General features: G+C 38.1%; 1 protein-coding gene across 1 annotated transcript in view; it reads right to left on the bottom strand.

The window, feature by feature from the left end:
* LAMA2 (laminin subunit alpha 2) overlaps positions 1-17,613 on the bottom strand; it is a 336,361-nt gene that overhangs the window by 112,848 nt on the left and 205,900 nt on the right. Inside the window, exons 19-22 of the mRNA XM_053973291.1 lie at positions 13,890-14,101; positions 9,346-9,452; positions 4,802-4,982; positions 848-984 (exon numbers count right to left, since the gene is read on the bottom strand). Of these exons, the coding sequence (XP_053829266.1) occupies positions 848-984; positions 4,802-4,982; positions 9,346-9,452; positions 13,890-14,101 (637 nt within the window). The remainder of the gene's footprint in view (positions 1-847; positions 985-4,801; positions 4,983-9,345; positions 9,453-13,889; positions 14,102-17,613) is intronic.

The following is a 17,613-nucleotide window of genomic DNA, read 5'->3' on the forward strand; positions in this document are numbered from 1 at the left end:
CGGCCTTTTAAGAACAAGTATTAATGGTGTATGACTATGTTCCAAAAAGATATAGTTTTCTGGAGTAATTGTAGCAGTACTATTAAATCCCTTATCATCAATGAGCACAGCAGGGAGGAAGAAGGCATTTGAACTTCGCACGATGTCCACTGTCACCAGTTTTCAACCTTAACTGAATACTGCGCCCCTCAACTCAAGGTCATTAGCAACAGCTTTCATGGCCTCCTCATCATTCCATCATTGTTTTCCTATTTCTTCTCCCTTCAGATATTTTAACTCTGTGTCAAATATTGGAATAAGAAGGATTTGAAGACTAATAATAAGGTTTGTTTCCGCTTAAAAACACGGGAATAAAGTGCAATTTGCAACTAAGGTGGATGTTTCTTTTCTTTTCTCCTTGCTGTCTTTTATGCACAAATTGAAGCCTTTCTCAAGCAAACTCTGAGTCCAAATTCCCAGCAGTGTCACCATTAAGGCCAAGGAAAATTTGTTCCCCAAAGGCACTGCTGATTACCTGTAAATATACATCTACATACATCGTTCAATACTGTGGTAATCTCCTCAATCATGTTAAACACAGCCATAATAAAATAAAATCAGGCTGAAGCAGGACACTGACTCAGTGTCACAGCAGAACCAATAGGGTGTTTTGTGTTACAGGCTGCATACCTGAGACAGAGGATCTGTAGCGCAGTAACAGTAACAGATTGCCAACATTTACACAACAGTCTCGCACCAAAACTTGCAATATGGAGACAAGCCACGATTTACAAACCAAAAACTGTGTTCCAGCTATAAATTACTGTGAAAGAGGTAACACACATAGAGAAAATAGAAATCCACTCACCTTGCAGCCACTGACAATGTTATGGCCCCAGTGATTTGGCGCACATTTGTCACACATTTCTCCAACAGTATTGGGAGGGCAGATACAGCGTCCACTGACAGGATCACAGTTATTGCCAAAACGTGAACACTCACAGGCTTCATGGGAGACAGGAAAAAATAAAGCACAGGAAAAGTTATCCCTTTATGTGACATCTGGAGAGCAGACCCTAATGGGGTTAGGATCATTCCTTTACTGTACAGTGAACTCTCTATCTGTGGACATGATGGGACAGAAAATGTAGGGAAAACCCCAAGAAACCAAAACCAGTAGCAGCCAAACATAGGTTAACTGTGGTTGAAGTAGCTGCAATGAGAACAGAATGGGAAAAATAAAGGCACCAACTGCAGAAGTGCAGAGGCTTCTGAGACGGTGCACTCTTGTGACCTGACTGCAGGAGTGCTGCTATACAATTTCTGGGCCCGTGCTGTCTCCTCTAAGAGGCCACCTGAGGGCCTCTGAGCCATCTATGCAGGGAACTTGCAGCCTATTTAACCCCTTATACCAAATTGAGAAATACCTTCTGAAATTTCTGCTGCTCTAAAGAGACTTTCCTTAAAGGGCAAAAAAGGTGTTTAAGTTTCTTTTCCCCTTTCTATTCCTTTTTTTTTCAGTTTACATATCCTCTGCCTTGGGAGGACATCAACAACCTGATGTTTCCTCTCCATGGGAAACTGGTATTCTTTGCAGATTATACCAAATTAAAAATACTTCAGGTTTGGAAGTGCTTCCAGAAGTAGTCTTTGCTCTTAAAGGATTATTAAGTGAACAATTCATTGGTGGCAAATACAGATTCAAGGTATGCAAGTGATAAGCAGTTAAGGGGCACAAGACACACAAGTGATTGAAAGAGGAGAACTGGTGTGGTTGCTTTCACACCCACCATCAAAATAACCCATGAGGTCAGAGAAAAAGCATCATAAGCAAACTGACTCTCTGTGTGCTAACCTGTTCCTTGGGTGTTTAAAGGGAAGTGTAACTTTGTTACTGAGGGCTTCATTTACGTTCATTGCCTTTACTGTGAAATACTTCAATTCAGACTGAAACTAGAAAACAAGGGATGTGCAAAGATAGAACTCCCCTCTATAGTTCAAATAAGAATTGACCTTTATTTTTCCCCATCAATGCCTTCAAGATAAGGTAACTGATGCAAAGAAGATAGCAAGTTTTGCCTCCATCATGGCAGGACCACAATGTGTTGCATGCTATTTAAAATATTTTCACACACTGTAACTTGAAGTTTCAGAATACATATCATTGGGAAACTGAGGGTTTCAGATGTGACAGCTCATCTATGGGCTTCTGGGTCTTACACAAAATTGGCTAAAAAGGCATGGAGGGAAAGGAGATACTCAAGTGTTTTTCCTATTTTTACTTCTATAATTATTTTTCAAAATAGGAGGGAAAAATACAACACAGTTGTTGCAAGCAATAGTGAAATAGAAACCTCTTTTGTATCTTTGCTGCTAGAATGTCAACACTGACAATGCTTTCAGGGTTTTTCAGGCTTTATGGATTTTTATTGCACAAGCAAAAATCAAATTATATTCTTTTTGGATAAATGCTAGATAAAAGAGGTCCAATATTTTATTTGATACTTAACTGTCACAATGAAATTAATTTTTCTGTACTTTTCCTTCCAGCATGATTTGATATACTTCTATTAAATTTCTGGTTTTCTTTGTGATTCATAATTTAATTCTTATTTTTTGTCATTTGAAGGAATACATAAGAAGCCTACTAAAAATAAATGTCAAAAAACCAGCACATTGAAAACAGAATTCCTTTCCACCTGTTCTATTAACTTTAGAACTTTCAAAATTCTGGATTTTCTCAACATCTATAGCTGCTGCTGTTGCTTTAAACATTTGATGATCACAGGCCAATTCATTTATATTTAAAATGTTACTTGGATCTACAGTATTTTACCATTTCATTGCTGTTTCTTAAACCCTGTCATTTCAAAGTTTGCCAAGAGAGCAATTAAATTTTTAATGTGCAAATTCATTAATAGCCCTCTCATTTTCCTTCCCCAGCTGTAGTTACCAACATTTTGTTGTATTTCACAATAGTGATGTGCTTTTAACCTGTGGAATGTTAGAATAAGATGCTAATCATAAATGATAGAATTTTTTGCCCTTCATTTAATTGCTAAAGGCTTTAGGACTGCAGTTATCATTTGCATTTTATTTCAAGCTCTCTCATCAGTGAGCCTGAGAACAATCTCTCGCTTTTCTGAGGTGCCACTGTATCTGAACTTTTCAAACCTGTAAGTGTTTTTGAACCCGTTATTCCTATGGGAGACAACACCATAGAGCAACATTTTCAAACATAATCTATAATCCAGCTTGTCTCAAGGTTTATCCACGCTATAGGTAAAACTGAATTTTGCTGCACAAATATGGGTCTTGAGGCCTTGATGCCACTTCCATTTAAAAATAAAAAAAGGAGCAAGAAAAGGTAGAGAGCTAAACTGGTTCCTTGTGCTGCCATTCAGGATAGGAAAGGAGGAAGAACAGATTACGAGACATTGTGATTTCTGCTTCTGGAAAGAATATGTTTTATACCTGAAGAATAATAACAGCATTCTGGCATCCCAGCAGTCAGTTACACTAGCCAACTATCTACGTGTCCTGTGATTGCACCTAAATGAGTCTCTGAGACTTGAAAAACACAGTTCTCTCAGGAAAGACAGATATTTCCCTGTGAAGAAACCTATTGATTGGGTATTTTTTTGATATAGCAGTCTGCACTACTTCAAGGATAGGAAGCATTCATTTCAGTCTTTGACCTGATTTCCAAAAGGAAAAAAATAAAGGTAAAGAGGTGGCTGGATATTTATGTCAAATGATAGAGTTTCAGCACCTAGAGAAGGAGATTTTTCATGTGTTTACACAAGGGATATAGCAGATAGTTTTGCTTAAAGATCTTCTTGCACACAGAAAGTTCAAGTAAGCAACTAAATATTACTGTACAGGAAAAGATTGTGGTAATGTAAGAGGATCAACCATATAAGAACAATGAAAAGGTCAAAGGGAGTGTGTGTTTTTGTTGTTTTCCTTTTACATCCCCGCAAGTGGATGTGATTTGGCAAAAATTTTAATCAGAGTTCTGTGATACTCTTAACTAAATTATAGGAACTTCATGGAAATTTTTGGCAGACGCTGCATAGAGTAAAGGACAGGACATTCCTATTCCTTCTAAATAAAATAAAATTCATAAGATCTATGTGGTGGTGCGTGGCTACACAAATGGAGCAAAAAGCTTTGTGAATTTGGAGTTTAGAGTTTCTGTTTCCTAAACCTAAAGTTGGAGTTTCTATTCTGTATTTTTATGTGTATTTACCCTCCCCCTGAATCTATTCCCATTGGATTTAACCTATAATGTATTCATACTGGGCATTGTTCTATTGGTTTCACCTTATCTCTTATTTTTCCCTATAAAAACTGTAATCCAACCTCAGACCGGGGTCACTTGTACGTGCGGCGTTCGAGCAAATACAACCTACTTTGGACTGCACAACAAGTGTCCAGTCTCTTGAGTCTCTTTATCCTGGGCATGATCGCGCTCTCTAAATAGCTCTGCCTGTATCAAACGAACCCACAGAGGTGCTTGTCGCTTCTCTCCGACCGCTCCCGGAAGCACCTGGCCAGCACCCTGGGAAAAATGAGCCGGGCGGAAACAAGGAAGTCGGAGAGAGAAAGCGACAATCTTCATAAAATAGCAGAAATGCCTTGGGTATTTCACTCTTGCTAATCACCACCCTTGTCAAGTGAATGATGCACAAGGCTGTCTATGAACAACCCCGTCAGGAAAATATGTTAGGCAATCCAAAGTTAGCCAAACTAGAATGTTAGAAACAAACAAACAAACAAACAAAACCAATCTGTGTTTGGGTGGAAAACATTTACATACGAGTACAGCCTCCTTCTTCAAAGTTGTAAAACCCATGTGCACAGCGGTCACACTTCTTTCCTGTCACTCCAGGCTGGCAATAGCACTGCCCGTCTCCATCGCAATCGAAGGACTTGGAACCAAAAGAGTTGCAGTTGCAGGGAACGCATCCTCTGGAAGACTGTAAGCCGAATGTTCCAGGCTGCCACAGAGTGAGGAAGGGCAGTTAGTATATGGAATGATTACCAGGAGAAAAGAAGAAAAGCTGTAGGGAGATCAGGGCTGCTCTTTCCTCTTCATCACTGAAATACTGCTTTTAACAGGTTAAATCGTAGTGGTAAAACCCAGGAGCAAGGACACTAAATGCCGTACACTGTTGAGAAAGGATAATGGTTTCAGTACGTTACCTGAGGCTATAATGAATGTTCTACAATGTAACACATTTCTTATGAGGCTGTTTCCCTAAGTACAATTATCACTTGGAATGAAAGGTATATCAGCACAAAACACACACCCCATCTCTGGTTGTAAGACTATGCCAGGCGGAGTTTGTTGCTAAGAGAGTGAATTCAAATTCTTAGCTATGAATGGACATCAATTCAACTAGAAAGTCTCTGAATTAGATTTTATCTCCTCTGAGCAAAGGCAATATCTGTATACAGTAACTTAAGGGCAATTTTTTCAAATGATATATAGGAATAACTTTAGAAGAACATAGAAATAGTGTATTTGTGTACAATACAAACAAATAATGGGGATTTTTTTACAATAAAAAACTCTGCCTTTGGATTAGCCCTCTGTTTCTCTTCTACTTTCTTCCTTTTCTTTCTTTTTTGAAAGTGATCAATATAAAGTTTCTACAGAACCAGCGTAGATGTTTTCAACTGTAGTAAGAAATTTCCTCCTTAACTTTACTAGTGGAGTGCAAAAAGTAAAGAAGGGAAGACACACATTCATTTGTATACTGTGATATGGAGTTCTGCACAAAGCTTTCAACCAAGAGACCTTGTGAGTTTCACTGCATCAACCCACGGAGGCTCCTTGGGACAAACCAGACTTGATATTCAAATGACAAACTCAGTCTTGAGCTAGAGTGCTTTAAAATGGGAGTACTTCTCTACTTGTTTTTCAAGAATGATAATTTTCAGTGAATACTGAAATCCAAATCATATTAATAACTTCACTTGAAATTGATATTACAACATTAATATCAGTGAGTTTGATAGAAAAGCAGAATGTTAAAAATGAGATATTAAAAAGATCACTGCTAATGAATATAAATAGAACAAAGTGAACACAAGTTCTATGAGGAATGGCTGAGGGAACTGGAGAAGAGGAGGCTCAGGGGGAAACTTTTCTCTCTACAAATCCTTGAAAGGAGCTGTAGCCAGGCGAGAATTGGCCTCTCCTCCCAGGGAACCAGCAACAGGACAAGAGGGCATAGCCTCAGGCAATGCCAGGGGATGCTCAGGTTGGAAAAAAGGAACAATTTCTTCACTGAAAGAGTGGTCAGCCATTGGAGCAGGCTGCCCAGGGCAGTGGCGAAATCATTCAAGAAATGACTGGACATGGCACTTAGTACCATGGTCTAGCTGACCAAGTGGTGATCAGTCAAAGGCTGGACTCAATAGTCTTGGAAGTCCTTCTCAACCTTAATGATTCCATTACTACTATTTTATATGGATTTGTTCCACAGTAGAACCCCTAACTAACCTCTTGTATTGGTGAATTCCCTGAAACTTCAGAAGCTTTCCATGGAAAAGTCCTGAAATCTGATCTCTGAGGTTAATACAGAAGTTCCCCACTCATACAGAGAATCTCCTGATAGATGTCAGAATACAGGACCACATCTATGATCAGAATTTGGCCTGAAAATCATACAAACCTAAGCAAATGCTTGATTATACATGTAATAAAGAATTACACTGATTTTCATTTCCAAACTCTATATTGAAATGTTTTGCAAATTTCATACTTCTGCCTGACAAAACATGGCATATCAGTGAGAAAGAGGTAGTCAAACTCATTTAATTAAACTCAAGGTTCAATAAAATACTTGACTATCTCTAAAGATTTCTTTTACACAGGAAGAAACACAGAAATGTGAATATGCACAATCTCAGGACAGACATTCAGATTCATGCAGTGAAGTAACCAATGCACAGCATGCATCTCGGTTCTCAAAATAAAGTTTGCTAGGATCTAATAAATTCTATTTATATGGGTAACATTCAGAAAAAGTCTGGTATCAGCACTCCACACTGCGTTAAGCTGGAAAAGACCACCACCATGCTGGGTTTCATTCTGTGAGGAGAGCTGCACACAAAGTCATTTTGGTCAGTCATGCAAACTTTAACCCCAAGTTAAAGTTCTCAGCTAAGTTTGCTTACACACAGAAATTCTAAGAATCACTGAACAAGAGATAAGATCCTAGATTACTATTAGGAAATACACGGAACTTTCTGAATATGTCATTATATTGTGTCTCCATCAGTGTACTGTGTGGGCAACACAGTAACCTAATACATGTTTAATTGGAAAAAACTCATTTCTCCAAGGAAGTCTATATGAACAAATACAGCATAGGTCCCAGAGTCAAACTGAGGATGAAAAACACTACCAGGTATTTTTCAAATAGGGTGTGGTAAGTGTGGGGATTTTGAGTTGCTGGGAGAACAAACAACATTCCTAAAATACTGCTCTGTTAGAAGCAGTTGTATCATAATTACTTAATTTTAGGAATAAGTTGCTTTGTTGGTCTGTGATAAGGAATGAACACTCCTATCATTTTGGGCATTACATTCACATAAGTGGCACTGCACTGAATGGCTCAGATAACAGAACTATTCACTAATGAGAACTTTTAACACCAGTTATGTTCAATATTTTAAAATTAGATCTTAACTCTTTGCCTCAGGGGCTGATCCTTCTTGCAACCTCCTTAAGCTATTGATTCTTGAATTGTTAGAAAAGCAAGTTTTATGCTGCAAAGTCCAAGAAAATCCCACTGATTCCATTGATTTATGTACATCTCCCATGCATTTTGTGCGTAGTGTTGTTGATGGTGCTGTTTTGGGACTTAGTCTGGTATTTGATTTCTTGCTGATATCATCACTTGCACGATGAAGCCCTTAGGACTGGGAAAGCATCCTAAACCGCTGTTTGTCTTCTGAGCCTGTCAGTTTCTTGAGAATTTCTTAGATTGTAACACAGGTATTAAAAATTAGAAACCCAAGCAATCTGTGTGAGCTCCAAACACAAGCAAACAGGAGACTTCAGCCCATGCAAAGCAGAGTTTCCCATTACCAGAGCTGCAGGCCGGTAAGCACCTCGTGGGCACCCACTGGCACTGCTGGTGCCCCACCTCCGCGGGGGTACTCGAATCTGCTGACTGCTTCCTGCATTTTCTTGCAATTTAGGCACCTGTCTGCTGATTTCACAGTGTCTGCCCATAAATCCTGATTTGCAGATACATCTTCCCAACAGATCACACTGCAGTGACACAGATCCTAAAGCACTGCAGCCACAGGGTATACAAAACAGCTTTTCTGGGGCCCAGAAGTAGTTAGGCTTGAAGAATGAAAAGTAAACACTGTTAGAAAGTGAAGATAAGGGTATAGAAATAAAGACAGGAGTAAACACTGAAGTAAACAAAGATTAAGTCCAATTAACCACCAGTGTTGTATTAATGAGCTTGAGATGTTTGCTGGGTAGCTTATGAAATCTGCAAATTGCACTGATACCAGCGATTTTTCTTTGAACAGACTCTTTACATACTGTTGAAAATGGAGTGTGAGCAGACCACTTCAGAAATTACATAATTTTAAAGGGTGAAAATGATCCTTTTGATTTCTGCAGAATTATTTATTTTCTTTAAATTACACACAGGTGAAGGTGTTCTGAGGACACCTAGGCCTAACTCATGAGTCCTTATGTTGAACTAGAGAAATGCGCAGCCAGCTATAGCATATTCCTTAGCTGCCTGAAGACAACTCTGTGAAAGTTTATGAAACAGTATTTCTCTGCAGTGATTTATGAGACAGGAAAACAATGTCAAGCCAGAAACCACTTTCACCAAAAAAATAATACATTGTTTAGACAATATAAAAAGAAATCCTACGAAAAAACATAAAGGCAGAACATTCCAGCAGAACTAAACCAGCACCCTGCTTTTTTTAAAAAATAAACATCAGATGCTATCAGACATTTTGCAGCTTTCTTCATAGAGGGTTTATCTCCCAAAGCTGCAATATTTTAAACTAATTTTTTATATCAAACATTCAAAATATAAAGTGTATATACTATGTACACACATGTACTTATAAATATAGTGAGGCTTAAAATACATTCATTGCATGTAAATGCTATGTCTTGTGTTCTGTTCTAGAAAACAATTAGAAAACTTTTAAAGCTCAACCATTTTACCTTTCTCTACATAAGAACAATCTACATATGTTCTTTAAGTGAAAATTAAACAACAGAAAAAGCATATCCAAAACCAAGTTATATTTAGTTGAGACGAACAGTGAAGAAGCTGAAAAGAAACCCCATTTCTGGTCACTCACTTTGCAGATGTCACAGCGGCGCCCGATAACGTTGGCTTTACACTTGCACTGGCCCGTCCGAGAGTCACAGATCTCTGAGAAGGAGCCATTCATGTGACAGTGACAGGCTGCAGAGGAAGAAGAAGGAGATGTCAGTGTGTTCCCTGAAGCTAAATCTAATTGCCAAATGTTTACAGTGCAGCTTTTGCTATCCTGAGAAATGCCCAGCCTGGGTTAAGCAGGAAGGTGTCGCTCCCATACACTGACATACTAACCTGCCCATATTAATGTGGAATTTGTCTCCAAATTATTGCAATCAGAAATTTTGCCTCAAGTCCATTAACAGCTTGCTGTAGATGCTCCTCTCAGATCAAAGCAGGATGTGGAGGGCAGATTACTAAGTAGATGCCCAGAGACTTGGAGTGGGAAGGGCAGTGCTGAGAGTAAAGTACTAAAAGAGTTCAGACCCTTACACAGGGTGTGTACAGGATGTAGCTCCAACCAGTGGGAGCATTACTGCTCTACATGCTGGTTCTGCTGTCCTGGAGTTCACTCCCTGTTCATGTAGCTGTCAGGAAATGTTGGCAGGCTGCAAACCCAGTACAAGGTTGGCACTATACAGGGACAGTAATGCTCTCATGCCCCAAGCTGCACTGAAAAACATACCAAGGATTATCTGCTACCATGACTCTCCAGGATTTCTGTCTCAGCAACAGCATCACAGTTCCCAGAGGAAATGTAACCCAACTGACCAACCTAACTCATCGCAGTGCTCTCCTGAAGATTTAAAAAGGCAGTGAAAATGCTGTTTCTTGAGGAAAACAGCAATGCTTCTGGCTCTTAAATTCTTATGTTTTAGAAGAAGACAAATTTTGGGGAAGATGTCTATCACCTTTTATGTTCTTCAACCACAAGAACCTTTGTGTTCTTCAATCCTTTTGGCATGCAGAGATTTGGAAAAAAACCCTTAGCACTCGCAGTAGGGAGCAGGGATGTGATTGGTGTCACAGGGACTATAACCACACAGTCACTGATCAGCATGAGCTGGTTCCTGCACATCCTTTCTTTTTTCCCTCATAGGTGAACGAATCTATATCTCAATTATCAATCTACTGTCTGATCTTGGGCTCCACCCCACATTTTGGCTTCCTGCAATGCCCTATCCGCATGTGTTGCTTTTTTTTTCCTCAACCTGACACCTTCATTTTAAGAAACACTTAAGAGTCCCAGCAGTGAACACATGGCAGTCACATACTTGCATGTCAGAAGGTGCTATGTGAGACAAGGCAGTTATATTTTTCTCATATATAGATCATTACAACAGGACCTTCCTCATTACTTCATTGGACTTGCTAATTTACAATTTTCAATTACAAATTGAAAGGTTTGGTGTGGGGGTTTTCTTCCTGCTTTTGAGGTATTCTGCAGAAGTTCCTTCTTTTAATGAAAGCAACTTTATGACTTGCCATTATGTTCATGGCATTGTTTCTCAAATGTTTGCAAAAATTCTGGAATAAGTAACAAAAATGTGCTGGTTCTGCTGTTCATACCAGTTATGTAACACCTTCAGAGATTTCTATCTCCTTCTGTTTTGCAATATATTTTTAAAAATTAAAAATTAAAAGACACGTCTGACGTAATTAACATTGCTTATCTTTTCCTTTCAGCTTTCAATACTAAACAAATCTATAATTTACCTCTTTCATCCTGTATACAGCCCTCTTTAACCTGATATTCATATTTTAAAACTGCTGACACTCCAAACCGTACGTGGTGATAAGTACCACATCCATATATGTTTTGAGTACATATGTAAATAAATTGGTCAGTGGAGAAATAAGATGCTAAAGCTCAGAGTCAACAAACTACAGTCCTCAATGTAAACTAAAGGTTTTACCAACCTTTTTATATAGACCTCAAAACCCAAGCTCAGGCTGATTTGAATTGTTTTGCTTATCAGGAATACGACAACACAAGAATCAAAAAGAAAACTTACACCGATTTTATAAACAGATGAGGTTTTCCTATTTATATTACAACACTGCATAGTGCCTTAACCACAGATGACTGAGTGCAATGCAGTAGTAAGGGAGAATTTGGAATATCAGGACTTTGATTGTTTTTCTTGGCTCTGGCAAGAAAAACAATATGTACATAGAAAAGAAACATACAGTCAGGGCTAGCCATCTAACAAACTGTTACTCAATCTGATAAATTGCATTTATCTCACCTAGAACCTTCCCATTCATTCACCTCTACTGGGAAAATTAGCTCTGGTCCAAACCTCCAAATGGTTGTTATAATACAATGTAGCCTGTTGGAGAAATTTGTCATACTTTCTTCCCAAATGACACTGGTCAAGACTCTTCATTGGCTCTAGATTTCTATAAATATTCATGAGCTTGTATTTATGATCAAGCTACACACTTATTGTTCCACAACAGTAGTACCTATACACTGGAACACAGGCAGACTTGATTATTTGCTTTAATTCATCTTGTGACACTGAGCTTTATTACCACCAGCTCAACCTCCAGGTATTTGCTTCAGCGTACTGCGCTGTTTCATTCCAAAAAACAACCTACTAGAATCAAATCAAATAAGCTTAGGACATTTGCTCATTGTTCTTAGATTTATGGATTTTTATATATACACCAAAAAATTCGGAGATGCTATGATGATATAAAGCTGTACTGTCATTTGAAATGGTTAATGCACACAACAGCACTGTACTGAGAAAGAGCAAGAGACATTTCAAACAATAATTTGAAAGCAAATTCATGCTTTGCAATACTCTTGGATTTGGCTTTTTAATAAGGAACAAAATTGAAAACAAGAAAGTAAAGGCACAGTCCCTCTGATATTGTTGCTGCAGGGCAAACTTCATGGAAGTCTGCAAATGAAATAAAAATCATATGCAAAGAAGAAAACCCACATGAAAGGCAGAGAGTAGATGAATACAAGGTAATTGCAAGCACAAGGATATGAATACATTAGGGGGTCTCCTTGTCAATGATATGAACAACAAAAGCAAATCTCATAATTCAACATTAAACATGCATTTCTTTTAAATATTTTTTTTAGTTGTATGTTTTCCAAACTCTCCTCTTATAAAATCTCTTTCTCATGGACCTGTCACTACTGTGGAAATGGTCAAAGCACCAGTCTTACTGATGACTCAAGAATAGTGAAAAGGTACTGGAAGCTGTAATTTTTGACATACACTTCTTTTAAAATCACTTTACATACTTAAGATTGTAACTTACATGATATCATTCATCATGACCTGTTAACTTATGGGAGAGAATATATAGGATTGTCCAGTTTTTTTCTGGCATTGTGTAAAGTAGGTACAGAAAGCATTTACACAGGTATGTCTTCAGGGTTATCTATGACTTAGTATACATCAGTGTTTATTGTCCTTAGCTGAGAAACTTGCTGATGTTCTGCATCTTGTTAGCTCCCATACACTCTCTGGAGGTCCAACATAACCTAGGATTTTCACTTTTAGAAAAAGGGCAAGTCCTGGAAATGGATGGCAGTGCCTCAGACTTCTCTGCTCACAACACATACTGCAGACATGGTCCCCATGTTCCTACACACAGAGGAGTAAGGCAGTGCCCCAGCTATTTCACTTGCATAATTTTATCCTGCTATAACACCTTTGTACTCAGTGAGGTTACTCTTGTGTTTCTTATAATGGGCCAAACAGGAATAAATCCTTGTGACAGTGAAATAAAACACTTGGCTCTTTCGGGACAGCTTGTAACTTGTTTTATTCCACTTCTCGGAATGTGAAGGAAGAGTACGTGAAGAAGGTTTTTAAGTTAGAAGCATTTGTTCTGCATTCTGAATTGCGCCAGCAACAGCTCTGAGAGAGCCACTGCCTCCTATAGAGAGAAAAGCTCCTGTTCCTACCAAATCTTTCATCTCCACTGAATAATTTTTTGCAATCACTAAGGGGAAAGATGTGCTGGGGCTGGTAGCTGAATAACATGCTGCTGCTCAGCTGAGAATTGGTAGCTTGCTGCAGTGTCAGGCATCTTTCTCCAGAGCATTTTAGAAAAATTGTCTGGAGATTTTAGGGTCTGATTGGCAGGTGGGAAAATCTTGACCCGCAAGCAGCAGCACCTCCCAACTCTTACTGAGGTTATATAAGTGGGAAACACATTACAAATGCTTCCAGAGCTGGACCCTGAAACTGAAACATCACTCCCTCCTTTCAATCTTATAAGAGAACAGGATTTTTCTAGGTAGCTTATAGCATTTTTTAGTGAATAGTTTCCATTTATTTGTATTTATTTTTGTAGATCTGAAATTTAGTATAACTTTTGCACCCATGCAATGCTCTGTTGTTTTCTTCCCATGTCTGCTTCAACTAGAGCTTTTTTTAATAAGTTCTTCTTTCTGTTTACTTTAAAGCCTTTCTAGATGCAGATGCACAGTATCATTTTTAGAGCTGTATCATTCTCTTGCTCACACATACAGAGGCACAGTCTTCCTCTCAGGAACAAAGTTATAAGATAGATCAATACTGTCAGGAGCTGTAAAACTTCGTGACTTACGTTGACAGTTCCTTGCATGAAGAGCATCACCAAAATATCCATCAGCACACCTCTCACAATATTGGCCTGTTGTACCTGGCTTACATATCAGACAAGCACCAGACAAGCTGTCACAGCTGCCAGGAACGGAGAAGTCAAGGTTGTCATTACATTGGCATGGTTGGCATGATCCTCCTGGTATTAGAGGTTGTCCAAAATAGCCTTCTGCACACCTACGGTAAAAGACATCATCAGTTAGGACCCTTAAATAATCCTCTCATTAGAAATATTTAATTCTGTTGCCTCCCTAATCACCAAAAATGATTTGATCTTCTCTCAAGGGTGTCTTAAGTATCTTTTTTCTTTCTCTCTCCTTCTCTTTTTTAACAACACTGTAGGTACAGTACCAGCTGAAATCCTGCCAGTTCTGCCAGTAATTAGACTTCAGTGGGAGAAAAATCTTGTCACTAGCACTGAAGGTGACACAAAGGATCACAAGAAATCTTAGTGGAACTCTAGAGGAAGGGGGGTTGGACTAGATGACCTTGAAAGGTCCCTTCCAATCCAAATTATTCTATGACTCTATGTTAGATATACTTTGTATTTTGGCACATTATGTATAGAAGTTCTGTACTCAATCACCAGCAAGCCTGATGCCCCTCTACCATAAAAACTTCTTTAGTTTAGAAAAACACCTTTAGAATGTACTACAGACATTTTTTTTTTTTTTTTTACCTAACAAGATCCATCCCCTGACTTAGACTTTCCCTGATCTACCGTGTGGTCAGATTTTCTTAATTAATGGATTTCTAATCTCTGTCTATGGGTGGATAACAAAAAGATAGCTCATTAGCACAGGAACTATATTGTTGTGTACTATACCTTTCATATTTTAAGAGAATTGTTTGAAAATATCACATCCTTTTCCACCTTGCCCACCTGCAATTTTCTGAGTACCATGTAAAGCAGGTTAGTGAATCTGACCTAACATGAGTCTGTATTTAAAGCAAATTTCTACTCATCTCACAGCCTATTTCCTATTTATATTCTGGTCTGCTTTCCCTTTCTGTTATATTTGCTCACACTTCATAGTAAGAGCAACTTGTAGACAGCAAAGAAAAAGAAAAGAAAAATTGCACAGTTCTGGCTAATGAATTTATACATGCGCATCTCAGATGAACTCCAATTAGTATAAGGAAAACAGAAAGTACATAAAGCACATTGCACAAAACAATTTTTCCTACTATTTTAAAGTCAGTTTGAATGCAGTTTTAATGTACACAGATATCCTCTCTACTTTGTAGTAGTACTGGAGAGCACGGGTGAGAAAAGATTTTGTGTATCATTGTAAGGAATGCAGGAATGCAGAGCTCACTATGCTGTCACTCTTGTGTGTGTCAAGTTCATCCTTTTCCCTGCTTCCACAATATCTCATAATGCATTTAATTGGATCTTAAGCAAAGCTGTCTAAACATGTACTAAATATTATTCAATATCATCAGTAAAGATCATAAAGATTATAAAAACTGTATAACTGAGAGCAGGGAGGAAAAAGCAGTGGGAACTAATTGAGCAGTTTTTTGTAGTTTTACACAAAATAGGATATTTTTCCATTCTCTCAAAATATCCATGACACAGCCCACAAACCAATAATATGTATAAACAGTCCAGTGGTTTGGACGCATGTAAGCACTCAGGACCATGAGTAGAATTTCCACAATCTAGCCCACTCCTGTAGCACAGTCATCTCTCAAAATTACCTCCTCATAGCAACAAGACATCAAAATCTTGTCATTAGAATAATTCAGCTATTTTATTTTCAGAACCTGTCATAAAGGTAGCAATTTATTGTATTTCCTGCAAAGGAAGAGATTATTTTCTTCTTGATGGAGGATATCTCAGCAACAACAAAAAGACTGATTTTTAGCTTAACTTTGCAAAATAAATCAGCTTTTTTCAGTGACTTTATCTCAGTTACAAAGGCTAAGAATGTATCTTAACATGTAACAAGTAATAGCCACATTTTATCAAAACCAGAGAGTATCTGGATAATTTATGCAGTTACTTTAATTTACCTAAAGTAGATTATATCTCATGCTTTGCTAACATACTACTGGTGTGTTTGTCATAAATTTGTATCTCTTGGTCCTACTAATCTAACTTCACTTAATGTGTGTTTGTTTTCTTCTTTCACTCTCATTTAGGGGTTAGTTCTGTATTTGACAGCATTCACAGAAACCAAGCAATTCACAGAAAGAATACTCCAATTATTTATGTGAAATGCACTGCTAATAATTTCTTCCTATTAACAGCAGGAGACCTCAATAACTGTATTCTCATCAGTTTACACGTCAGTAATTTAAATTAGAAAAACCCACTACCATCACATAGCCATATTTTACTTATGCACATACATAATCTCGAATCCAACTGAAGATGATCCTGAAAGTAGGGGTAAACCAGTTAAAGCTGAAGAGAGAACTGTGTACATGTATCTATGTAAATTATTCCTCTTTTTCTACGACTTCTCCTGAACTTGCAAGGGAAGATTTTAAAAAAAATCCACTTTCCTTAGTTCCATCTTTATTCCCTTAAGGACATTCCTACTTCAGCTTCTTTTCTCAGGTTCAAAACATTATCTATTTGGGAAGATTTAGATTAAAAAACACCAATAAGTATGTGGCATCGAAAATTACTTTTATGCATTACACAAAATACATGTAAAAATGACTTCGAACTACAACACCTCTGAAATTAAAAAAATAAACAAAACTAGGAGTAAAAGCAGCAAAAAAAGATTGTGTTCATATATTTATTTTCTATTCTCAAATGCATGTGCGTCTGTGAGTGACACTGCTTTTATTTAGCATAAGTGGTGCAAAGACAGGGTTACTACTAAAAATATGTGTAAGAATGTGTACAGGGCTTGGTCAGTATGGAGTGAATATTCCTTATAGCAGTCTATATGGTGCTTTGTATATACACATATATGCACAGAAACGCAGGTCTATTTTATACATTTCTTTATATTTACTGGGAAAAAAAACCCTTGAGACAGAGTTAATTAAGCCTGCAAATCAAAACACTTTAAAGTCTAGAAATACTATTTTTATGGAGTCTTTGAAATTTATGTGCATTCAACCTGTGCACAAAATCAGGCAAAAGCCCTGTGGAGAAATGGCTTGTGAGCACGCAGTGAGATATCTTAACTCAGGTGCATAGCACAGATGTTATTGCTGTGTGACCAACTATAAATCTTACATTTTCTAATGTCAGAATGCCTACCTTTGCAAGCTGCAAATAATCCTGTGTAACACATTTGTTGTACCAAATCTCCTGAAATGTTTGACCCTTTTCCCATCAGTACTGCAACACAGACTCGCTGTTCTGGCACGAGTGGAAGAATTGTATTTGCTACAGTGAGCAGCAGTTTGAAGCCACAGTTCTCATGAGAGGCTGTGGCTGGTGGCACTCCGTGCTAGATGTCAAGAATGGGGGAAGTGGGGGCAAGGAAGGACATGGGTCAGCTGACCCTTCTCCTCACACACGAGGGACACTGACCCTCCTTCTAGGAGGGAAAGGTCACTGGATCCATGCACATAAATCATGGAGTCCTACAGGAAAAACTAGACTCTCATCTATTTTACTTCTTTTCCCTAGCAAGACTGTATTTGGAAAATGGATATGATCGTCCAGTAAATGTGCTGGGCTAAAACGACAATCTTTTGTCATTCTCATACATCTT

Source organism: Vidua macroura, chromosome 3 (genome assembly GCF_024509145.1).
Source record: "Vidua macroura isolate BioBank_ID:100142 chromosome 3, ASM2450914v1, whole genome shotgun sequence".
NCBI lineage: Eukaryota > Metazoa > Chordata > Aves > Passeriformes > Viduidae > Vidua > Vidua macroura.